At 43.8% G+C, this 26,745-nt stretch overlaps 1 protein-coding gene across 2 annotated transcripts in view; it reads right to left on the bottom strand.

Annotated features, from left to right (window-relative positions):
- LOC141114016 (protein-tyrosine kinase 6-like) overlaps window positions 1-26,745 on the bottom strand; it is a 77,515-nt gene that overhangs the window by 32,323 nt on the left and 18,447 nt on the right. Inside the window, exons 3-11 of one of the 2 annotated variants that reach the window (XM_073607438.1) lie at window positions 21,672-21,784; window positions 20,652-20,815; window positions 19,151-19,310; window positions 15,222-15,380; window positions 10,548-10,729; window positions 9,846-9,999; window positions 9,094-9,256; window positions 7,767-7,991; window positions 5,685-5,791 (exon numbers count right to left, since the gene is read on the bottom strand). In XM_073607438.1, coding sequence (XP_073463539.1) covers window positions 5,685-5,791; window positions 7,767-7,991; window positions 9,094-9,256; window positions 9,846-9,999; window positions 10,548-10,729; window positions 15,222-15,380; window positions 19,151-19,310; window positions 20,652-20,815; window positions 21,672-21,784 — 1,427 coding nt within the window. The remainder of the gene's footprint in view (window positions 1-5,684; window positions 5,792-7,766; window positions 7,992-9,093; window positions 9,257-9,845; window positions 10,000-10,547; window positions 10,730-15,221; window positions 15,381-19,150; window positions 19,311-20,651; window positions 20,816-21,671; window positions 21,785-26,745) is intronic. The other variant, XM_073607439.1, reaches the window with a different exon arrangement.

Here is a 26,745-nt window from a genome sequence, read left to right as displayed (position 1 = left end):
ATGTGGGTTTCAATAGCCAAGCCGTTAAATTTAGAGTTTGTAAGGTAGGATGGAATATCGGCCCCTATGAGAGTAGGTCCGGACGTAGTGGAAGGGACCATGGATCCCCCACCACCATCCTTACGATTTCTGCATACCAGGACCTTCTGGGCCATGCTGGGGCTACAAGAATTACTGGCTTTCTTTCCAGCTTGATTCTGCAAAGAAGTCATGGCAGCAACTTCTTGGCAGAGGAAATGCATAAATCAGAGAGAACTGATCCCACGGGGTCACCAATGCATCTGTTCCGCATGCGAGTGGATCCCTTGTCCTGGACACAAAGCTGACTAACTTCATGTTGAACCTGGACGCCAAAAGATCTACGTCCGGAGTCCCCCATCTTTGGCAAACAGCCCGAAAAATGTCGGGGTGAAGGGACCATTCCCCCGGGAATGCTGCTGATAGGCAAGGAACATTCCTTTCTGCCCAAGTTAGGATATGGTTCACCTCTCTCTGTGCGGCGAGACTCTTGATGCCCCCTTGGTGATTGATATAGGCCACAGCTGTGGCATTGTCGGATTGGATCCTGACAGGACAATCCCGTAACCTGAATGTCCCGGCCTTCAGAGCCAGACGCGCTGCCCAAATCTCTAGGATGTTGATGGGCAAGGTTCTTTCGGTTCTTGACCACTGTCCCTGGACAGTTGTCTTTTCTAGTACTGCCCCACAACCTGAAAGGCTGGCATCTGTCGTTACTACTTTCCAGATAACTGGTCTGAAGGATTTTCCCTTTAGCAGATTCTGGGTTACCCACCACCAACCGAGGCTTTGGGACACTTTTGGGGACCGCCGCATTGGCAAATCTAGAGCTTGGACCCTTTTGTTCCAAGCAGACAGGATACTGCTTTGCAACAGTCTCGAATGGAACTGGGCATAGGGAACTGATTCGAATGAAGCTACCATCTTTCCTAACAACCTCATGCAAAGGCGAATGGAGGGATCTCTCTTCAACCTAACCATCTGCACCAGCTCTCTTATGACGCTGAACTTTGCCTGAGGCAAAAACACCTTTTTCTGGGCTGTGTCTATGATCAGACCCAAGTACTCCAGTCTTTTTAGTGGTTTTAAGGAAGATTTCTCTAGGTTGATAATCCAACCTAGACTTTCCAGGTATCTGGTTGTAATGCGCACGCTTTGCTCCAAGCGAGCCACCGACCGGTCTATTAGTAATAGATCATCCAGGTATGCCAGGACTGTTATGCCCTGCGCTCTTAGCCTGGCTAGAGGTGGAGCCAGAACCTTTGTAAATACCCGGGGGGCTGTGTAGCCAGCCTGAAGGGCAAGGCTACAAACTGAAAATGATGCTGTTCTACCTCGAACCTCAGAAACATTTGGTGTGCGGGAAATATAGGAACATGCAGATATGCATCCCTGATGTCGATAGACGCCAGAAGTTCCTCTTGCATGGTGCTTCAGCAGACCAATTTTTCAACCACAGGATCCTACGCATGTGCACTAGCACAAGCGCAAGGCGAGGCACCTGGTGAATAGAATCCTTAATGGCATCAATGGCAAAACATAATGCTCTTGGCAGCTCGGCCAAATCCTGGGCCTGTTGTACAGGAACCTCCTTAAGGGTCTATCTAAACTGGTCCTTCAGGGATTGACAGATGCCTATTGCAGCGACTGCTGGCTGAGTAACTGCACCCGCCAAAGAAAAAGAGGATTTTAACTGGAATTCCAAGCTTTTATCTGTTGGATCCTTAAGCATTTGAGCATTGTCTACTGGACAATGAGACTTTTATTCACACTGGATATAGCAGCGTCAACTGCTGGTACATTCTATCTTTTGGTGAATTTCTCCTCCATGGGATAAAGTACTGAGAATCTTTTTGGAGGGAGAAAATGCTTATCCGGATGATCCATTCAGCATAAATAAGCTGTTCTAGCAATGCATGGACGGGCGGGAAATGCATGCAGACTCTGTAGAGGTTTTAAGGAACCCAAAAAAGAAACGGAACTCTCGGCTAACTCCATAAGGGGCAGCTTGAAAGCCAAACGAACCATTTCCATAAGAGACTGTACCAGCAATTTTTCAGATTGCGAAGCCAAAAAGGGTTTATCCACTGTTGATTCCTTCGAAGAGGAGTCATGGGATTGTCTTTCCTCCTGATCCCCTGAGGGTAGCACCTCATCCTCTACCCACTGTTCCCTTGATAACGGGTCTGCGGTGGGGGAAGGGGATCTACCACTCTTTCTCTCCCTTTGGAGAGCTGCTTGTCTTTTCTTAAGTCCTAACAGGGCGGAGGAAAAGGCATCTTCAGTCACGTATACAGGGGCTGAGATGTCAGAAGCAGCCGCAACACCTACTAGTCCCAATGGCACACCCTGGCTAGCCACTTCTGGTATTTCAGGAGAAGATGACAATGTGGAGGCATGACTAGAGTCCTCAGCGCCTGGGGGTGATGTTTTTGGTACCTTTGAGGTTTTTGCCTTTTTGAAAGCCATAGTCCTAAGCACAAAAAGCAGAGGCACTATTTCAATGCACTATTTGCTGAACAGTAGTCTAGCAAAGAAAAATGCCGCTAACAATAGTTCAGCCTAGCGCTGGAAAAAATGTCTTTCCTCTATTGGGAATGCCTGTATGCCACCTCACGTGTCCCACGGCTCCTGTGTCCTGTGAGATTGGCCAGAGTGCTCTCCAGCTATCCAGCTGGAGTCTGCTTTTTGCACTTAGCTTCTCCCTGTGCCTGTGCCGTGTGTCCTTGTGGAGGCTACGTCCCGCACACAGCGCCGCCCCCTCCGTGCGTCACCCGCCCCGCCTCCTGTTTTGAAATTCGCATACTTCCCGCATGCAGGCAGCATTCAGGTCTGTCACTCGGCAGACTCAGCAAGAGGGGAAGGGGGAGAAGCAGGGCCTATTGGCACTATTTGCGCAGAGTGGGTAAAACAAACAGCGCAACAGAAGCCGCCACACCTCCCGCGGGGGGGGGGTGGTTGCAGGGGGAACAAACCCCTTAGTGTCTCCAGAGGGGAGAAGTGCGATATGGCGAATCTCTTACCTGTGTGAGGAATCCCCGCTGAGACAAGCTGCTCCTGAGCCCATACACATGCTGTGACACTGAGCTGAAGTGAGAACAACAACTAAGGTATGCATTTACTCCCTCTAGTGGAGATTTTAAGGCATGACAACATTTTTTCCTCAAGGAAGAAAAACCATAGGTGGACTTTTTACAGTTCCTAGGCTTCTTCCCTTACCTTATCCTCACCGCAGGATACTGCTGATGACAGACAGATCCAAACTTCACCCATCACGGCGGGCTGCGTTAGCAAACCTAAAAGGACTGGGTCCCTTTTTATCGGGGTTCCACTCCCTTGGACCTGTATAGCACCCTGCCAGGAAAAACTTTAGGTAATGTGAGCATGACCAAAGCCCGGGGTCCAGCCCTGCAAGGGGAGGCGTTACAGGCAAAACCTCGCTCTTCCTATAAGAGACCCAGGTACCATCCACTTTGGCCTCAGTGGCACTTTGGATGGATCCGGTCTGTGGAGGCTAATTAAATCCAGTAAGGATCCCTCCAGTGAATATCAAAGCACAACTTCACTCGTGACCAACACCTTAGACACTGGCGAAAAAACTGAGGTACTCCTGGTAGAAGGAGGGGTTATATAGGGAGTGAACTTCCTGTCTTAGGTGTGCCAGTGTCCATCACCTGAAGGTGCCTATATTACCCATATAGTTAATACTATGGCTCTGTGTCCCGTGATGTACGATATATTATATATATTTCTTTATCTATATATCTATATCTAGATATAAATATAGATATATATATATATAGATATAGATCTATATCTATATATATCTATCTCTATATATACATATAGAGATAGATATATATCTATATATATCTATCTATCTATCTATATATATATATAGATATATATATATATATATAGATAGATAGATAGATAGATAGATAGATAGATAGATAGATAGATAGATAGATAGATAGATATACATATATATATATATATATATATATATATATATATATATATATATAGATATAGATATATAGTTGTGCTCATAAGTTTACATACACTGGCAGAATTTCTGATTTCTTGGCCATTTTTCAGAAAATATGAATGATAACACAAAAATGTTTCTTTCACTCATGGCTAGTGTTTGGCTGAAGCCATTTATTATCAATCAACTGTGTTTACTTTTTTTAAGTCATAATGGCAACAGAAACTACCCAAATGACCCTGATCAAAAGTTTACATACCCTGGTGATTTTGGCCTGATAACATGCACACAAGTTGACACAAAGGGGTTTGAATGGCTATTGCTGCACTGACCTTTCTGAGTCATGGGGAAAGCAAAAGAATTGTCAAAGGATCTGCGGGAAAAGGTAGTTGAACTGTATAAAACAGGAAAGGGATATAAAACGATATCCAAGGAATTGAGAATGCCAATCAGCAGTGTTCAAACTCTAATCAAGAAGTGGAAATTGAGGGGTTCTGTTGAAACCAAACCACGGTCAGGCCAAGAGATCATAAATTCTGCCAGGGTATGTAAACCTATGAGCACAACTATATATATATATATATATATATTTTACACATTGTTTTTCACTTCATCTTATTAACGGTGGTGTTTGATTTTATTGTAGCCAGCGCACTCTTACTATAGTGATTGTGCTGAGGTTTTTCTAATATCTATTATCCTCCTTTGACTTCCAGGGTACGCTGGAACAATGCAGAAAGTGCTAATTAATTCTGTGTCAAAGATGGCCACCAAAATCTCACAGGATTCTTGCATTCAATAGGAGATTCCAGACTTCCAAAGTTTAGTGCCTAGAGCCCATAATAGTGGACTAATCAGTCTCCAGTGGTTTCCTGCCAGTCCGAAAAAGCAGCACAGTGCCACCTTCAGGTCAGTAGACAAACTGCAGCCCAACTGTTGCCTACAAACTTGAACAATGAACTTCTTGTATTTGTTTTCTTTTGAGCTGTTAAATATTCAATTGAAAATGTTTTGTTATATCTGTGTAGAAAAAGATCTGTTGATCCTTTCAGAAATCCACAGAGGTGATAACATCCTATGCTCTCTGCTTATCCTGCACTGAACAGTTAGCACTGGTTTCAGTTCTTTCTGTGAGGATTACAGAAAATCCCCCTCCATATTATGGAGAATAGAAAAAGGGAAGGTGTTGTGTAATAATACACTTCCTGTCCAATGCTGACAATGTTGCACCTCCAAAGATACAGTACAAAGCTTGAGCGTAGTCACTCTAGGACAGGAAGTGTTTTATTGGCAAGATCACCAGGTGAAATTAAAGGAAAACAATCTAAAACAAGAAAAGTATTGTAACCACAATATCTAAGGACTTGTAAGCTACATTATATAAGATTTTGGATTATTAGCTACAGAGCTCAAGACAAGGAGAGTCAGTCCCTTCGGAAACAGATAAAAAAGACAACCTACTGTGACTGACTTGTAGAATTGTAGGAGGAGTGGAGAAACTAACCAATAGTATACTGGCTTGACTTTCATATGAAAGTCAGAGCAGCTGGAAAGAGGAAGTGCGTCAAAGCATCTATTTGTTACAAATAAATTATAATCAAACTGAAAAGCCGGGTCTAACAGATCATTGATATATTTCAAATGCCACAGGCCCTCATTAAACTTCTATCCTTACCTGAAAGACAATAGTGTGAATCTTTGCTTGGTCTGACAAGGAAAGAACCGTTTGGTCCAAGCAGGAGGAGGGTCTCCGCTTCTGTATCATCTATATCAGAAAACCAGCTGGGAAAAGAAAACAGTAAATGACCAAAGCATACCAACAAGAAATACAATGTACATACTAGAGTCTGATATTCTACTACTAATGACCCAGCTAGTGAAACTTTGAGGGTTTTTTTGGAGAGTAAAAATTCAGCTTTTGCTTTTCAAAATTTTCAATGTGAGAGGTTGTTTTCTTCCAACAAGTATGATTTTTAACATATGGGTCTCTGGTTTCTTTTAGCAATAAGTGTATTGCCAGGAGTGAACAGGGAGTATGCAGGAGGAGTCATGGTTTTATAGTTCTTTTTCGTTTTACTTGCACTGTAACATTTGAGATGGAACATCATTACTTTTGAGGTGAACCTTCATAATTCTTGAGGTGAACCTGCATAACTTTAGGTGGTTAGCGCAGCTCTATTTACTATTATAACTTCAGGTGGATCTTCTTAACTCATGAGGTAGACCTGCATAACTTTTGAGATGAACCTTCATAACTTTTCAGGGGGAAATTATTATTATTTATTATTATTATACAGGATTTATATAGCGCCAACAGTTTACGCAGCGCTTTACAACATTAGGGAGGACAGTACAAGTACAATACAATTCATTACAGGAGGAATCAGAAGGCCCTGCTCGTTAGAGCTTACAATCTAGGAGGGAGGGTCAAGTTATACAAAAGGGTAATAGCTGTGGGGGATGAGCTAATGGAGAAAATAGTGCAGTTGTTAGATGGAGGCAGGATAGGCTTCTCTGAAGAGGAAAGTTTTCAGGGATCGCCTAAATGTGGATAAATTTGGAGACAGTCTGACAGATTGGGGTAGGGAATTCCAGAGGATGGGCGAGGCTCGGGAGAAGTCCTGGAGGCGGATATGGGAGGAGGTGATGAGGGAGCTAGAGAGCAGGAGGTCCTGGGAGGAACGGAGAGGGCGATTAGGTTGGTATTTTGAGACTAGGCTAGTGATGTAGCTGGGGGCAGAGTTGTGGATGGCTTTGTAACTTATTATTAGTAATTTGAATTTAATTCGTTGGGCGAGTGGCAGCTAATGGAGGGATTGGCAGAGGGGGGTAGCAGACACTGAGCGATTTGTAAGGTGCATGAGTCTGGCAGCAGCATTCATGATGGACTGAAGGGGGGATAGTCTATTTAAAGGTAAGCCAATGAGGAGGGAGTTGCAGTAGACGAGGCGAGAGATAACCAGGGAGTGAATCAGGAGCTTTGTGGTTTCGTTGGTTGGAAAGGGACGTAGTTTAGAGATGTTGCGGAGGTTGAGGCGGCAAGCTTTGGAAAGTGATTGGATGTGGGGCCGAAAGGAGAGTTCAGAATCCAGAATAACACCTAGTACCCTGACATGTGGGGAGGGGTGGATGGTTGTGCCATTGCTCTTGACAGACAAGTCAGGGGAAGAGGCACGTGAGGGAGGAAATATTATAAGCTCGGTTTTGGACAAGTTGAGTTTGAGGAAGTGGTGTGACATCCATACAGATATGTCGGTTAGTAAGTTAGTGATGCGTGAGGAGACTGATGGAGTGAGTTGAGGGGTGGAGAGATAGATTTGTGTGTCGTCAGCGTAGAAATGATATTGAAAGCCGTGAGAGGCTATCAGCTGACCCAGGGAAGAGGTCATAACTTTTCAGGTAGACCTTCCTAACACTTGAGGTGGACCTGCATAAAGTTTCAGGTGGACTTCCACAACGATTGAAATCCAAATTCCTAATGTTCTTGAGGTGGACCTTTCAAAACTTTTTAAAGTGGATCTTTATAACGTTTGATATGAAAATTCCTAACACTTGAGAAGGACCTTTTTAACTTTTGAGGTGGACCATCATAACCATTTATGGTAGGCTATCATAACAACTTTTCAAGTAGATCTTTGTGATGGAACCTTTCATAGATCTTCATTTGCAGAGCCTTGCCAGTTTAATAATAACCACTATAATATTACTTATTAAATCATCCTCCACCCCCAGGTCCAAATCTACATGCAGGACATACCTCTGCTTCTCCACCGACTTCTCTCTGACCAAATAATCACAAGGCACATATCCCCTTATAGCGTCTCCTCCAGTCACATCCACTTTGCTCACCAGCCAGTGATTCTCTTTCATTGAATGGACTTGAAATCGTTCATTGGCTTTAATACTGATCTCATCCTTAGCCGTGGCTTGCCAGTCTTTTATACTCACGTATTTGTCAGAAATACCAAACCGTTTGTGATTACTAATTGAAAATAGCCACAAAAAAAAATAGATTGTTTCTACTGGTGGACCAAACAATACATTATTGAAATTGAGGAATCGACTTTAAGACGAATACAAAGTAAATAATTGAAAAGCTTGCATTGTAAGGCTTGGTTCACATCTATGTGGTTGCGGTTGATGCAGTTTTCCAGCGAATGTGCATTTGTGAACATGTTTTTGATGCATTTTGCATTTTTTTTCTAATAGCAGGTCAGGGGCTGGCTGAATGTAAACAAAAGAATGCCAGCATTAAAAAAAAGGAAAAAAAAAAAAACCTGTGTGGGGGTCCCCCCAATCTATAGCAGGCCCTTCAGCTCTGGTACAGATTTTAAGGGGATCCCCATGCCAAAATGTTAAAAAAATAAACGGCGTGGGGTTCCCCCCCAAATCCATACCAGAGTCTTAGGTCTGAAATGGATTTTGAGGGGAACCCCACGCCAAAATGTTTTAAAAAATGGCGCGGGGTCCCCTCCAAAATCCAGACCCTTATCTCCCCAAAGCACCATGTCCCCATGTTGATGGGGCCAAGGGCCTCTTCTCCACAACCCCAGCCAGTGGTTGTGGGGTTCTGTGGGCGAACCAAAAACGCGCACCTTTAAAAAAGTCCCCGACCCTTTCTAAAAACGCACCTGCTAAGAAAACTCATAAATGTGAACATGTTCTATAGGAAACCATGTTAAATGGACTGTAGTGCGTTTCTGCAAAAAAACTGCAAACAGTAAATATGAACCAGGCCTAGGAGATTTGACGAAGAAAATATTGTACAACCAAATTGATCATAGATAGGTTTGCCAAAAAGTAGATCAGTGATCCCAGGACATTCCAACTGATACCCCTAGCCATATCAGCCATTATGTACTGTGTCTGTACCCACCCCATCCATTGCATAATACTGGGTGGGAGGGCTGTTTATGCTTTCCCTTCATTTCAATAGCAACACAGAATGATCATAAACAAAATGCTGGAGAAAGAGAGAGCTTGGAGGGGGTTCTGGTCATGATTTCTCCCCCCTCCAATGGCAAAAAAGAGCATAATTAAGATTCTTATTAATTAATTTGAGGACTGGTTTTGGTGAACATTACTCAAGTATTTTGCTTTCCACAATCTTTTGAAATGAGGGTCGTTTATCAGCGTCCTCGTTCCAACATTCCAACATTAATCTGTAGATGTCATAGGTGCAAAGCGGTGGCATTGGCAGTCTGTACCCCTTTACAAGCTTTGTTACCAGCTCCTTAAAAGGTAGACCTTAAAAAGTAAGGGAGAGAGAAATAATGTTGAAACGGTCAGCCCCTAGCTTCTTGTATTCTTTAATAATGAGCTTGCTCTTCCTGCTGTAACTCCAGCTTTGTGTGTTCCAGCTGCTCTTTGCTACATTCTCCATAATATTAAAGGAAAAAATATAATTAACCAGGGATGGCAAGAACCTCTCATTGGGTACAGCAGGTGTCTAGACCTGGGAATTTGGCGCAGAAATCCCACAAAGACTCCCCAAAAGGGAAGGAGCAGCAGCAGACTGATGGATCATCCCTCTGCCCACTCAATTTACAAAGATGTAAACATGCAATTAAGATAAAATGTTAACTGAATCCTACTGTAAATAGAAGAAAATCCAAATAAATTGCATTATATATATTAAAAAAAAAAAAAAAAAAATCTGCTATTGCTACAACACCATTTCCTTTTTGCTTTATTTGATGTTTTTAACTTTTGTCAGGGTCCGAAGGAAAAGTAGCTTACCCCAGGGGTGATTATGAGAAGATGTCTTATATTTCAGTCTGGGCATGGGGGATTCTGTTGATACATAGAAGCCACTGAGCCAGGAGAAGTATATTACCTTTATATGGGAGCTGCCCCAGTGTGAAAATCTCGTATAGGACAATTCCGAAAGACCACACGTCGGTTTTATCAGAAAATTTAGAATACTTCAAGACTTCTGGAGGCATCCATCTTATGGGAACTTTGCCTTTGTCTTGCACAGGCTGCTTTCCCTGAGGGGTGAAGAAACATTTTATTGGGTAAAATAGGTGTTCTTTTTTGGTCAATTGGTGTACAGGCTAAACATGAGAATATTGCAAATGGATTGCTCAGTATATGAAGTTATAAGATCTTGTCTAAAGTTTCTCCTACATGACAGCTTGAAAAGCCCCTGTTCATCATTTTTATGTCGCTCCTGGTAGTAAGATGCAGGAACACTAGATAAATGTGAGTTGCAGAGAGATTAGCCAATAGTATATGGGGATCAGGAACGCCCTCCTACAAAAATGTTCCACAGAGAGATTTGCCCAATAGTATGTGAGGGTGGGACCTCCCTCCTGCAAAAATGTGAGTTACAACGAGATTAAGTGAACCCTGCAAAAAGACGAGCCAATAGTATATGGGAGAGGGCAGGACCTCCCCCATGTAAAAATGTGAGTCACAAAGAGATTGGCTAATAGTATATGGGGGGTTGGGACCTGCCTCCTAAAGAAATAATCCCTTTAGCATTTGAGGCTCATTCTTCTTTTTTTTTTTTTAAGAATTTCTGCCTGAGTCAAACCTGTTTCTGGACAGAAAGTCCAAACTGGGTGATTTTGCAATGTAGGTTTTTGCCAACCAGGATATTGCAACCAGCTAAGTCAAGATGGCGCACGCGTTTCACTTCCAGGTAGGCCATTGCGTCTGCCACTTGCTGCGCTATGTACATGAGCTCCGCTTCCTCTAAATTAAGTGCTTCTTTACCTGTAGAGAAGTTAGAGGAAGCAATATAAATATGGAGAACATTACTTTGCTTTAATTATCAAAAACAAATGTAAAAAAAAATTCCCTTATAACCCCAGACTACTGACATAACCCTTAGACTGGTCCTAACACTTTATACTCCCTTCATCAAATCCTTACAACTTAACCCAACCCATAAATTAAACCTTAAACTGCTCCCAGTACTTAATCTTTATGACAGGACTCATTAGAGAGCCAGGACCAATGGAAGCAACCACAGAGCTCAGAGGGGCCAATTGTGATGGACCGCCTGGCACCCCACAATGGTTGGGTAACGAAGTATACAGTGCCTTGAAAAAGTATTCATACCCCTTGAAATTTTCCACATTTTGTCATGTTACAACCAAAAACATCAATGTATTTAATTGGGATTTTATGTGATAGACCAACACAAAGTGGCACATAATTGTGAAGTGGAAGGAAAATGATTAATGGTTTTCAACATTTTTTACAAATAAATATCTGAAAAGTGTGGGGTACATTTGTATTCAGTCCCCTTTACTCTGATGCCCCTAACTAAGATCTAGTGGAACCAATTGCCTTCAGAAGTCACCTAATTAGTAAACAACCTATGTGTAATTTAATTTCACTATAAAAGCAGCTGTTCTGTGAAACCCTCAGAGGTTTGTTTGAGAACCTTAGTGAACAAATAGCATCATGAAGGCCAAGGAACACAAAATCCATCATCCAAAAATTGGAAAGAGTATGGCACAACTGCAAACCTACTAAGACATGGCCGTCCACCTAAACTGACAGGCCGACAAGGAGAGCATTAATCAGAGAAGCAGTTACCATGGTAACTGTGGAGGAGCTGCAGAGATCCACAGCTTATGTGAGAGAATCTGTCCATAGGACAACTATTAGTCGTGCTCTCCACAAATCTGACTTTATGGAAGAGTGGCAGGAAGAAAGCCATTGTTGAAAGAAAGCGATAAGTCCCATTTGCAGTTTGCGAGAAGCCATGTGGGGGGCACAGCAAACATGTGGAAGAAGGTGCTCTGGTCAGATGAGACCAAAATTGATATTTTTGGCCTAAAAGCAAATCGCTAAGTGTGGCAGAAAATTAACACTGCACATCACCCTGAACACACTAACCCCCCCCGTGAAACATGGTGGTGGCAGCATCATGTTGTGGGGATGCTTTTCTTCAGCAGGGACGGGGAAGCTGGTCAGAGTTGATGGGAAGATGGATGGAGCCAAATACAGGGCAATCTGAGAAGAGAACCTGTTAGAGTCTGCAAAAGACTTGAGACTGGGGCGGAGGTTCACCTTCCAGCAGGACAACGACCCTAAACATACAGCCAGAGCTACAATGGAATGGTTTAGATCAAAGCATATTCATGTGTTAGAATGGCCCAGTCAAAGTCCAGACCTAAATCCAATTGAGAATCTGTGGCAAGACTTGAAAATTGCTGTTCACAGACGCTCTCCATCCAACAGAGCTTGAGCTATTTTGCAAAGAAGAATGGGCAAAAATGTCCCTCTCTAGATGTGCAAAGCTGGTAGAGACATCCCCAAAAAGACTTTCAGCTGTAATTGCAGTGAAAGGAGGTTCTACAAAGTATTGACTCCGGGGGGGCTGAATACAAATGTACCCCACACTTTTCACATATTTATTTGTAAAAAATGTTGAAAACCATTTATCATTTTCCTTCCACTTCACAATTATGTGCCACTTCATGTTGGTCTTTCACATAAAATCCCAATAAAATACATTTACGTTTTTGATTGTAACATGACAAAATGTGGAAAATTTCAAGGGGTATGAATACTTTTTCAAGGCACTATAGTTAAAACAAGACTGATCACATCTTGTAGGAATCTCCAGGCGGATTAGCAAACAGACAGAAATAATAAGTTACTTAAAGCGGAGTTCCACCCATTTCTCTGTTTATTAAAAATCAGAAGCTACAAAAAGTGTAGCTACTGACTTTTAATAAACACACACTTACCTGTCCCACGGTCCAGCGATGCAGCCACCCAAAGTCTCGCTTCTTTACCTTTCCCTCTACAGCACCGGCATCACTAATGTGGGCACCGGCCTGTGACAACTTGCGGCTTTACAGCCGGATGCGCACTGCGCGGATGGGCAAGTCGCTCTTCATGTCCTGAATGGCCATGCAATCTTCTGGGACCTGTGGCGTGTCCCAGAAGATTGCAGGAAGGGAGGGGTCGCCTAGGCAGCCCAGGTGGAAGTGAGAGCCGGGTACCTGTCAAAAATGTGGCATGTCAGGGGGTCAGGATTGCTTAACCGCTTGCCGACCAGCCGTCGCAGTTATACTGCGGCAGAATGGCACGGGCAGGCGAATCGCTGTCATGTTACGTCGGCTCCAAAGGCGGCCACTAGGGGCGCGCCCGCTGCTCGCCCCCAGAGCCGATGCGAGTGCCCAGCGGTCTCGATGACCGCCGGGCTCCCGTGATCGCTCGTAACACGGCGAGAACCGGGAGCTCTGTGTGTAAACACAGAGCTCCCAGTTCTTTGAGGGGAGAAGTGACAGATCGTCTGTTCATACCAAGTATGAACAGTGATCTGTCATCTCCCCTAGTCAGTCCCCTCCCCACTTCAGTTAGAACACACACTAGGGAACACAGTTAACCCCTCGATCGCCCCCTAGTAATAATCCCTTCCCTGCCAGTGACATTTTTACAGTAATCAATGCATTTTTATTGCACTGATCGCTGTATTAATGCCAATGGTCCCAAAAATGTGTCAAAATTGACCGATGTGTCCGCCATAATGTCGCAGTCACGATAAAAATCGCAGATCGCCACCATTACTAGTAAAAAAAAAAAAAAATAATAAAAATGTCATAAATCTATCCCCTATTTTGTAGACGCTATAACTTTTGAGCAAACCAATCAATATACGCTTATTGTGATTTTTTTTTTTTTTTTTACCAAAAATATGTAGAAGAATACATATCGGCCTAAACTGAGAAAAAAAAAATGAGGATATTTATTATAGCAAAAAGTACAAAATATTGTGTTTTTTTTCAAAATTGTCGCCCTTTTTTTGTTTATAGCACAAAAAATAAAAACCGCAGAGATGATCAAATACCACCAAAAGAAAGCTCTATTTGTGGGGAAAAAAAGACATCAATTTTGTTTGGGTACAACGTCCGGGGCTGAAGCGGTTAAAGCGGAAGTTCCACTTTTGGGTGGAACTCCGCTTTAATTAACAATGGGAATGCACACCTAGGAGGCACACAATGGGAGAAAGACACTCCACACCTAGACAGGATGGGCAAACCAGTAAACACATAACACCTTAATAAATAGATTACACATAACAGAAGGAGGCCCCAGCATCCGGTTGTTTTGAGCCAATTATAATCTTCTGCTTTGGGTCTCTGAGTCTAGAATGGATTGAAGCAGTCAATGCTGGTTTGGGCTGTCTATGCCCCAACAAAACACAGAGGCCCCAAAAATGTATCCAGGTCCTCCAGTTCTCAGAGTCTGTGTGTTTCGGGGGAGACATGGACTTGAATCCAAACCTCCCAAAGAATAGAGCACCCTCAAACTCCAGGGCTCATAGTCAGTAGACAAGAGGCTAGCCTGCAGTTCTCTCCAAAAGCCCCTGTTCCAGTTGGATCTGTCACACCAGTAATCTGACACTCCCGGAAGTAAGTCGGGTGAAAAGAATTTATTGTGCACTGTGATTCCTAAGCAGAGTGAGCCCTGGTTCACATTGGGGCGAATTGGCATGCGATTTGACATGGGTTACTATAATGTAAACATGTCCTGATTTTGTTACAAAAATACCAGCCTTTGTTCTATGTATCATTTCCTATTTTGTATTTAGTCATTAATTTTGTACTGTTCCTCAATTGTTTTGTTTTACTTCTTTTTTCACTGATGTACAACATGTAAAAAATTAGGGCAATGAAAGGCATTTTTTTTGGTACAAGAACACATCCAGGATAGAAGAAAGTAGCTTTCGTAACCCCCAGGAGCCAAAAAAAAAGCACCTAAATGTCTCCTTACCTAATGACTCCAATGAATTTTCCCATTATGGAGAAATTTCACCAAAATATCCTGATTTTTACAATTTTTATCATCCCTACACATTACAAAGGTTTCAATTATATAGGCTTTATAAGCTTTTACATACATCAGTAGCTTTTACACCATTGTCTTCCCACCTCTCTTCTGTTGCTAATAAAAGCTCTACTTTCTCTAAAATATGGAATCAATATTTGCTATATAAGTTATCATGTACTTAACAATTATTCAAAATGACCCTTCCAACTCAGTCTCTATTCTTTCTTTATTCTTTAGGTCCATTCTTTGCATACATTGCATTCACAAGGAATCTAAATTCCTGTTCAAGTGATTGGCCTACTGGCTTTCTCAGAAGTCTGCAAGGAGCTTAAAGTCATTGGACAGGCTTCCCCCGACAATATCAACTTCATAGTTTGTAAGATACTCTCAAGGGTTTTACTGTTCTACTGACCACGGAGAAAGGTTTGAAGGTCTCCAGACTCCATGAACTCTGTGACAACATAGATGGGATCCTGTGTGGTACACAGCGCGTACAGTTTGGCAACATTTCTGTGACTTAGCATCTTGTGAATCTCAATTCCGCTCATAAAGTTTTTGCTTTTAAAAAAGTCTGTAGGGTGAGATGGAGAACAGGATAGTGGAATGAGAATATAGTCTCCTCTGACCATTGCATTGCAAGTGAAAATTTACAGCAAACTACTTTGCAAAACACCAAACACACTGCAGATGACCTTGTTTCCCCATTCAGCTTCCCTTCCTCTCTGCAACATATGCTCTCTACCTCTCCACGGTTGTGTCCTCTCTGCTTGCACTCTTTCCTTCACCCCTCTTCCCCACCCTACAGCATATATATATATATATATATATATATCACCTTCACTTCTGTCCTCTCTTTAATACTGCACTCATCACCTCCTCCTAATTATCAACCAACATGCTAATAAAACCCCAAGGATGATGAGTCAACCAACATGCTGATAAAACCCCAAGGATGATGAGGCATGTGCTTTCATATACATCGCACTCCCATGTTACCTCTCTCACCCTTCTGTTTTTTCTAACCTCTGGAGATATATCCCCAAAGCCTGGGCCTCCATCATTTACCTGTACCCAATGCATCCATCATTCCACACCCTCTAGCAGCAGCCATACTCCACACAATTTAATTTCCATTCCTCTTCTTCCCAAAACCAGCCTCCCCTTCTCCTGCACCCTTTAGAATGCCTGCTCTATATGCAACAAACTAATCTCTGTCTATGACCTCTTAATCATTAACTCCTTTAATCTACTTGCTGTTACTGAAACCTGGCTTCATGAATCCAACACTGTTTCTCCTGCTACCCTCTCCAACGGTGGTCTTCTCTGGTCTCACTCTCCCAGACCCAGTGGACGAAAGGAAGGTAGAGTGGGAATCCTCCTATCCCCACAAAGCACCTTTCAAGCTCTTCATTTGAAGCTCACTGTATGTCTTTTTTCTCCAATTACTTTAAGAATTGCTGTGATCTACTGACCCCTGGGACAGTATCAACCTTTCTTGATGGCTTCTCTGCCTGGCAACCTACTTTCTCTCTTCTGAAATTGCCACAATCATTCTCAGTGACTTCAACATCCTTGTTAATACCAACACTCCTGTTACTTTTAAAATTCTCAGTCTAACCTCCTCTTTTGACCTGAAGCAATGGCTACAAACTTCTTTTCATTCTGATGGCAACACCCTTGACCTTGTATTCTCTTACCTATGCACTCCATGCAACCGCTCCAATAATCCTTTTCCTCTCTCTGATCACCACCTTATTAGTGTCACTCTCTCCCCGTCTTCCACCTCCTCTCCCTCCAAGCGCCTAACAACAATTACCAGTAGAAACCATTGCCACTTTAACTCTTCTCTATTCTGCTACTGACCAACTCTATGACAAAATCTCACCCCTATCCTGCCCCAACCTAGCCACTTATACCTACAATGGTTCACTGTCATCCACCTTGGACACGCTCCCCCCTTCACCACAAACAGAATCAGGTCCTGACACCTACAACCTTGGCAAACAGATGACACCAGAAGTCTCAAAAAACATAGCCGTGCTCTTGAGCATCTGTGGCGTAAGGCTAAGTCCCTGACTTCAACCAATATAAATCTGCCTTCCAAATACAACTCATTCCTCCACACTGCAAAGCAGACCTATTTTATCACTCTCATTAACACTCTCACATCCAGTCCCTGTCAATTCTTCTCTGCCTTTAACCCTCTACTATGTCCTTCACCCACTGACTCACTCACTGCCCAGGAGCGATATAATCACTTCAAAAGGAAGATTGCAACAAATTGTAATGAAATCTCCACTGTACAGACACTCTCTCCACTTAACATCCCATGTCCACAGATACAATCATTACTTTCCCTCTTTCAACTCTGCTACTATAGACAAGGTTGCTAAACCTTTTTCTGACGCCTACCTAACCACCTGCCCCCGGACCCTGTTCCCTCTCAAATACTATGGTCACCCTCTGGCTTTATCCTACACTCTCTAACTCACATTTTCAATCCCTCCCTCTCTTCTAATATCTTCCCCAACTCTCTATAATATGCACTAGTCACTCCCTTACCTAAACAACCCTCAATTAACTTCACCAAACTTAAAGTGGTTGTATTACCCCGCTTTGCGATTTTTACCTACAGGTAAGCCTATAATAAGGCTTACCTGTAGGTAAAATGAATATCTCCTAAACCTGCATGGTTTGGGAGATATTCACCCTGCATGCAGTCGCTGACGTCAGCGGGGCATGCGCTCTGAAGGTCTGGCGTGTCATGGCGGAACTTCAGAGCTTCTTGCCGGAACCGAGAACTTCCATGCGCATGCGCAGGAGTGACGTTATCACGGCTCTGGCTACTCACAGCTCCGGGGGGGTTCACAACCGCTTTAACCTATGGCCCATCTCCCCTTTTCCTCCAAACTCTTTGAACATCTGGTCTACAACTGACTGAGTGACTGAGAATAACCTTTTTGATCCCCTTCAGTCTGAGTTTTGCCCTCAACACCCCACAAAAAATGCTCTACTAAAACTCACAAACAATTTACTAACAGCTAAAATCTGTGGACAATATTCTGTACTCTTACTCCTGGACCTCTCGGCTGCCTTTGATACGATTAGCCATCCACTTTCAAAAAACAAAAAAATTACTCCTTTGGTCTCCATCACATTACTCTTCGTTGGCTCTCACCCTACCTATCCCACCACATCTTCAGTGTCACTTACAATTCTACTTCCTCCTCTTTTTCCTTTCTCTGTCTGGGTCCCCCAAGGTTCTGTACTTGGACCTCTCCTATTTTCGATCTACACCTCCTCCCTGGGTCAATTGATATCCTCCCATGGTTTCCAATACCATTTCTATGGTGTCACCCAAATTTATCTCTCTACCCCTCAGCTCACTCCATCAGTCTCCGCACACATCACAAATTTTTTACTAACAGACATATCAGTCTGGATGTCACACCACTTCCTCAAACTCAATCTATCCAAAACCAAGCTCATAATATTTCCTCCCCCCAGTTGCCACTTCCCATCTCCTGTAGTATGTCTGCAGTCTCTGACCACCCCCTATAGCAGTGGTCCCTAACCTTTCGATCCTCATGGACCACTAAACTCAATTTTAAATCCCGCGGACCACTAGCTTATACACACACACTGCTCTGCCTCCTCCCCCTGGATCACACTCCTGCCTTATACACACAATGCTTCGGCTCTTTGCCCCTCCCCCCGCACTTTGCATTACACATCTGCCTTACACAGACTCCTCATTGGATCTCACCTCCTTATCAGGCCATGTGCTCAAGCTCCGTGCTCTCTCCCAAAGTCCCCTTCTTCTTTACCTCCCGCTCTCTGCACTACTCCCAGCACCTCTCTCTGAGTTCACAGGAGCCAGAACTACAGAGGATGCATCAGGTATCAATGCGCACTGATAGTATTGACTGTCAGCATGCATTGAGAACAACACTTGAAACAACATCGGGTGGTATACATCCACCACAATGTTGATTTGCAGCAGAACACCTGGGGACCACCAAAATTCTCTCATGGACCATAAGTGGTCCACGGTCCACTGGTGGGGGACCGCTGCCCTATCATATGTCCACAGTCTCTGACCATCTATTGTTGAATGTCTACAGTCTCTGGCAGCTTTGTGTGGCATTACATTTGCTAATAATTATGTGTGGCCCTTGGGTGATGTCAGTGGCTGCATTTGAGACCCCCTCTATTTTAGGTAAGTTGACCACCACTGGTTTAGAGCAGATACAGTGGATTACATGTAAAGGAATAAGCATCAGCAGTATTTGATGGATAGCATCAGTGGCTTTAGGTTGCTGATGACAGCCAATCACACACCTTCAGGTATGGTCTGGATGAAGACTTTCCTGTCTCCGTCTGCCCATTTTCCCTCCCAGAGGCAGATCTCAAAAGTCTCAGCCTTAAGGCTTTTCACTTTTTTCATCAATGTAAAATCAGTCGAGGGCTTTTCCCAGGTGTCTTCTTTTTGGCAGGGAACCTGCAAAAACAAAATACCTGTGATCAGAACATATAAAGTAGATGTAAATCCGAACACCAACATCTCATAAGATCTTTAAGGCCTCTTTCACACTGGGGTGTTTTTCAGGAGCTTTAGCACTAAAAATAACGCCTCCCCTGCAGTCCCAGTGTGAGAGCCCGAGTGTTTTCACACTGGGGTGGTGCGCTTGCAGGACGTTAGAAAAAGTCCTGCAAGCAGCATCTTTTGGCCCCCACTGCCCTGCCCATTGGAATGCATGGGCAGCGCTGCCAAAGTGCCTGCAAAGTGCTTCAGCAGCGGCCCTACACAGGCGCTTTTAACCCCTTCTAGGGGGTTAAAAGTGCCCCGCTTCTGCCCGTATAACAGCAGTAAAGCGCCGCTAAAACTTTACTGCTACCACCCCCACTACCCCAGTGTGAAAGGGCTCTAACACATTCATGTAGTTTCAAAAGTCATTTTAGTCTTTTAGAATCTGCAGCATTCATTATAATTGTACCTGGTGATCCTGCCATAAAGGTGCATGTTCTGGCATTTCCTGTCATAGGATGGCAACGCTCTGTCCCTGTCTCTCAGTTGTGATGTCACCCTGTCACGTGAGTTTTCAATGAAGATTACACGTTATTGTTTCAACACACATTACACAGACATGGTCCCCTGTTGTCACCATCAGGAAACCCATCCTGAGAAATGCCATGCATGCCCTGATTTCATCTCACAGCTCTAAACCATACTGGTAGATCATTTCAGTTCCAGGCAGGCAAGTGTGTCTAGTTGACTTTGACAAGGATATAGTAGATTATAAGGTTCTTCTGCATCAGGGCTTATGTAAATGGTTCCATGCTCTCTTTAAAGTGCCCCGAGATGTGTCAGCCTTCTATTAAATGGTCAGTCAACACAATAATGATATTTTAATCATTTTAATCATTGATGGATCCTGGTGGGCAGAGTCAATCTCTGTTTTTCTATATGTCTTGGATACTCCAACAGTGAGATCTTACTGCTAAGGCCCCTTTCACACTGGGGAGGTTTGCAGGCGCAATTGCACTAAAAATAGCGCCTGCAAACTGACCCGAACCAACCGCTTCTGTCTCTCCAGTGTGAAAGCCCCGAGGGCTTTCACACTGGAGCGGTGCGCTAGCAGTACGGGAAAAAAAGTCCTGCTAGCAGCATCTTCGGAACGGTGAAGGAGCGGTCTATACACCACTCCTTCACCGCTCCTGCCCATTGAAATCAATGGGACAGCGCGGCTATACCGCCGGCAAAGCGCCTCTGCAGAGGCACTTTGCGGTGGTTTTTAACCCTTTCTTGTGTAGCATATTTTTGTGTTTAGGTATCTCTTACTTTTAGAAATGGTATGAGCGGTAGGCAGTCGTGGCCTTTTAGGTGATATCGGTAATAATGGACCAGATCGTGGACGCAGGTAAAAGATCTTTCTTCAAAGATGTAGACTTTTCCTGTATCTTCTTTCTTGATAATGTAATGGAGGACCTCTTTGTTCCTTCGTACTGGAGGGAGGAGAAGGAAATGTAAGACTTGGTCGTCGCTTCTTGTAGCTAAACATCTCCCATTATAGGCCTAAAAAGTTCTGAAATGGATGTTAAAATTTGCGTCAAGGGTTTTTTTTTGCTGTCTGTGACCCCATGGGGGAGATTTACCTTCTGTATCTGTCCATGTGACACCCAAGGGCTCTCTAATTTAGCCATGTGATTGTAAATGTATTTTAAATATCATTAAACACAGCTGAAAATAACTGTCACTTTTTTGAAAATAAGTGTCTTTATCCTTGTGTGTGAGCTTTGTAAATGAGTCGCACAAAGTTGTCAGAAAATACGATCATTCTGAACGCGGTGACGTAAAACACATACATCTGGACTATAAACGGGTCAGTAGCCAATACCTTTTGTCTCTTAATTTATTCTGAGCATGTGTGGCACTTTGTGCGTCGGATTTGTGTACACACAATCGGAATTTAAACGATCGGATTTTGTTGTCGGAAAATTTTATACGCTGCTCTCAAACTTTGTGTGTCGGAAATTCAGATGGAAAAAGTCAGATGGAGCCCACACACGATCGGAATTTCTGACAACACAATCCGATCGCACTTTTTTCATCGGAAAATCCGACCGTGTGTACAGGGCATTGGGCTGACCATACATTATACAATTTTCTTTAGATTTACCAAAACCATATTATATGAGGTCAAACTTAAACGCTTTCAAATTATATGCGATGAGGCAGGCCCTTCCACTACATAGTTGAAAGTAAATCTAAAGGAAATTGAATAAGAAAATTGTATAATGTATGAGCTTTAGGCACGCTCAAAACTGACTGGCTCACTATACTATAAGAATTGTTGCTCACCTGAAAGACAATATCCTGAGTCTTTATTGGGTCTGACAAGGAAAGAACCATCCATGTTTGGTTCAGATAGGAGGAGAGTCTCCACACATGCACCATCTATTTCTGTAAACCAGCTGGGAAGATACAAAAATAATTATCCAGAGAAAACTTTCAGTAGTCACAATACTGAGATCTGATGTTCCATTACCAATCACCCAGCTAGGGAAATCAGAGCCTAAAGCTGGATACACACTATAACATTTTCTTTAGACCCCTTACACACTGAGGTGCTTTCAGGCTAAAAAAAGCGCCTGAAAAGCTCACGAAAACCTATTTTCATTAAAATCAATGAATGCTTTCACACTGGGGCAGTGCGCTGGCAGGGTGGTGAAAAAACGCCCCTCTCCTTTGAAATGAATGGAAAGCTCTTCAAAAGCGCTTAAAAAGCGCCTGAAAAGCTCTTCAAAAGTGCCCAGTGTTTTACTGGCAGTTTACAAGCGCCTCAGAGTGAAAGGGGCCTTAGGCTACTTTCACACTGGGGCAGGCAGGCGCCGGCGGTAAGCGTTTACCGTCATTTTAGCTGCGCTGCCCCATTGTTTTCAATGGGAAGGGGCGCTTTAGGAGCGGTGAATACCGCTCCTATAGCGCTGCAAAGATGCGGCTTGCAGGACTTTTTTGACCATCCTGCAAGCGCACCACTCCAGTGTGAAAGCCTTCGGGGCTTTCACATTGGAGTGAATTGAACGGCTCTTTCAGGGCACTTTGCAGGCGCTATTTTTAGCACTTTAGCGCCTGCAAAGCGCCTCAGTGTGAAAGTAGCTTTAGATTTTTTCCTTTAGATTTGCCAAAACCATATAATATGAGGTCAAACACTTTCAATTTGTATGCAGACAGGCCCATGCACTACATAGTTGAAGGTAAATCTAAAGGAAATCGAACAACAAAGGTTGTATAATGTGTATCCAGTTTTAGCTTATGCCGTGTACACACGGTCGGACTTTTCAGCTACAAAAGACCGACGGCCTGTCCAGCAGAATTTCGACAGACTTTTGGCGGACTTTCGATGGACTTTCTAACGACCGGACTTGCCTACACACGATCACACCAAAGTCCGATGGATTCGTATGTGATGACGTACACCGGACTAAAATAAGGAAGTTGATAGCCAGTAGCCAATAGCTGCCCTAGCGTCGGTTTTTGTCCGTCGGACTAGCATACAGACGAGCGGATTTCTGGGTCCGGCGGAGTTACAACGTAAAGATTTGAAGCATGTTCCAAATCTAAAGTCCGTCAGATTTGCGACTGGAAAAGTCAGCTGAAGGTCCGGTGAAGCCCACACATGATCGGATTGTTCGCCGGATTTGGTCCGTCGGCGTCCGTCAGACCAGTCCGGTTGAAAAGTCCGACCGTGTGTACGCGGCATAAGTGTAGCTAAGATTAACCACTTCTGTTAAAAAAAAAAAAAAATGAACCACTTCAATACCGGGCACTTTCACCCCCTTCCTGCCCTGGCCAGTTTTTAGCTTTCAGCATTGTCGCACTTTGAATGACAATTGCACGATCATGTGACATTATACCCATATGAAATTGTTATAATTTTTTTTGAGACAAATAGAGCTTTCTTTTGGTGGTATTTAATCACCACTGGGTTTTTTATTTTTTGCTAAACAAAAAAGTTTTTCTTCGTTTCTGTTATAACATTTAGCAAATTTAGTATTTTTTCTCCTTCACTGATGTGCACTGATGAGGCTGCAGTGATAGGCGGCACTGATGGGCGACACTGATGGGCACTAACAGGCTGCACTGTTGGGGCTACACTGAGAATCAGGGCACTGATGGTCAGTGCCCTGATTCTCAGTGTAAACCATGTGCTGACAGGCTTGCCAGTTAAAGTGGAGTTCCACCCACTTTTACAACTCTTCAGCATCCCGCACTAAACTGTGGATTGTAAACGAATTGGATATTTTTTTTTTTTCTCAGCACTTACTGTATATCTGCTGTATTCATTTTTCACTTCCTCCTCCCTGGCCGCGGCCCATCGCATCATTTCCTGTTTGCAATGCCTTCTGGGAAGGGGCGGCAACTTCCTCTGACACTGCCGTTGCTATGGAAACCTGACCTGAAACCTATTACACTGCTTGTGCTGCACTGAGCATGTGCAAGATCTGCAAGGATGAGATCCAGGAAGAAATACAGTCTGGCTTCAGATTCCCAGACTTACGATGGCCACGGCCTGTTGTAAGTTCATAAAATAACAAACTGCTGCTGTAAACTAACAAAACAGACCTTAGTTTACAGACTAACTTTACTAGAATACATTAAGCTTGTGTATTATAGGGGTATTTTTATTTAAAAACTATCATTTTGGCCGGAACACCACTTTAACAGCAATCCTTTCCTCACACAAACACTGCATGTAAGAAAAGGAATGTTGAAAACCGGCAAGTTGTTTACATGTGATCAGCTGTGATTGGATACGGCTAATCACATGGTAAAGGGTCGCTGTGATTGGCCCTTTACCGCGATCTGTGATTGGCCCTTTACCGCAATCCGTGATTGGCTGTGTCCAAAGGACACAGTAGTCATAGAGCGCTCTGGATGCGAGGCCCAGGGGGTGTGCAGGGCACCCTCCCAAAACTGAACAACTGCGCTGTAGCCATCTTTTGACTATAGCGCAGTCGGGAAGCAGCTACAAAACAGAAACAGAAAAATGTGTATAAGGGACAAAAGTTACAGTAAATGGGATGTGTCCTTTGTGCTGATTCCTCTCTTTAAGTTGAAATCTACCTCTGGTCCTGTCTCAGGCTCTCATCAGGAGACCTTAGCTATGCCCACCCTTTCTGTCCAGCTGCTCCATTCCTGTACTTCAGCTATGAATAGAGGGGGCAAAACTAAAAGTTATCTGCCTGTCCTCCATTCTTGGACCCTGTTCCATTCAAAGAAGCTTCACTGAGAGCTATGCATTTTGCAGGTGTAGCAATAACTCTCGGTGGAGCTGCTGATTTAAGCGGGCTTGTTACCTTCACTCTCCTTCCCTCTGTTTCACCGGCACCGGGTCTAGGGTTCCGTTGAGTTTACCTCCAGACGACACAAGCACCAACACTTGAGTACGTTTTCAATGCTTTATTGAACAATTTAGGAAAGAAGTAGCAAAGAGGCGGAAAGGGAACTGCAGGGAAACTCAAATACCTTCTGTAGGATTCACTTTGAATGTCCTTTAGAATTTTGCCTTGTAATCAGATGTGATCCCCTTGCGGGAAGCAATCTTTGCTCGTCTGGATAGGCCTCTCTCACTTGCCTAGCAGCCAGTACGTAGCACGAACAAAAGTCTCTGCCACAGACTTGCTTAAGATGAAACTGTACAATTCTCTGCCACAGGATGTATAAGTGTTGCAATGAACTTCAGACACAGTACTTGAACCTTTAAGCCGACCCGGCAATACTATGCTGCAAAGTAACTTTGGGATACGTCCTCCAACCGAGTCACCAGGCCCCTCTCCAGACCAGCACTCTGCGTGATCCTTCTATGATGGGTCCTTCCCTGGGATCTCCTGGGTTGTCCAGCTTCTTCCCTCTCGATAGACAGCTCAGGACCATTCCTCGGCTTCGGTGGTAGGCCCCAGACGGGCCTCTGGGCCCACCCACGCGCCGGAGCGACGCGGGCCTCCAAGATGGAGGACCACGAGGTAGCACTGTAACGCATACCTGTCGGCCAGGAGGGCCAGCAGGTGGCTGTAAAACAACCCTAGAACATGGCATCTGTCCCATAAATACCCTCCCCCAGAATGCAACTCGGAGGACCACCTCCACCGAGTTGTCTCCGGGACAGAAGAGCACCCATACGCTTCGACACGTTGCCTTTCCAACACTAGCCAGTGGTAACAACGACACCCACCGGCTCAGTATTGAAACACACACAACGTCAGCCAAGCTGGTACAGAGGCAAATCTAACTTCTTCCAACGAGCAATTTACTAAAATTACCTACTAGATGGTAGATCAAAAATCTACCAGCGCTACACAGGCTAAACTAATTTACAATATATAAAGACATGGAAATGGGGCAATTATATTCCCGGGATTTTAACGGTGCTGAAAATAATTACGGGTAACTTGAACTACAAAGAATATATGTATATATATGCAACTAAACAAATTATATAAAAACAATTTTTATTTAGAAAACTACACATAATCACATATAATTAAAAAGATCCACTTTTAGAAACGGCACACAAGGCCCATCATTTGATGAATACCAATTTGCGACTCAACATGTTTCGCTCAACTTCTTGAGCTTCATCAGGAGTTTATGGTACATAAATGGTCTCAACTGTGGATGACAGAGAAGATACAGGTATAAACCACTGGGTTAAATGTAAACCATGCTACCAGTGCATGGGTGAAAAACAGTAGTTGCATATGGTTATTACAAAAATTACAAAATTACAAAAATTACATCAATGTTGTTAATAGATATTCATAAGAATTATTACACTTATGACAGTCAAATCTCAATATATGGACATAATGTTAAAACAACATATATGGGTTCACAAAAGTGTAAATACAACTATCTTACCAAGCCTGTTTAACCACTTGCCGACCGCCTAACGTATATATACGTCGGCAGAATGGCACGGGCAGGCAGAATCATGTACCTGTACGTGATCTGCCTCCCGCGGGCGGGGGGTCCAATCGGACCCCCCCCGGTGCCAGCAGCGGCCGGCATTTGACTGGGAGCGTCGGGAGGCGAGGGGGAGACCATCCGATCGTGGCCCCCCCCTCGCGATCGCTCCCAGCCAATCGGAATCCTCCCCTGCCTGTGTGTAGTTTCACACAGGCAGAGGATGTGATGTCATCTCTCCTCGGCTTGGCAGTTTCCGTCCAGCGCCGAGGAGAGAAGACATGTAAGTGCACAACACACACAAACACACACAGTAGAACATGCCAGGCATACTTTACACCCCCGATCCCCCCCCAATCACCCCCCCCCCCGTCACAAACTGACAGCAAGCAGTATTTTTTTTTTTTTTTTTTCTGATTACTGCATGGTGTCAGTTTGTGACAGTTACAGTGTTAGGGCAGTGAATATT

The sequence above is a fragment of the Aquarana catesbeiana genome, linkage group LG12, assembly GCF_042186555.1.
Source record: "Aquarana catesbeiana isolate 2022-GZ linkage group LG12, ASM4218655v1, whole genome shotgun sequence".
In the NCBI taxonomy this organism is placed as follows: Eukaryota; Metazoa; Chordata; class Amphibia; order Anura; family Ranidae; genus Aquarana; species Aquarana catesbeiana.
Note: the sequence above shows the minus strand (reverse complement) of the source record. Positions and strands in the feature narration are given on the sequence as shown.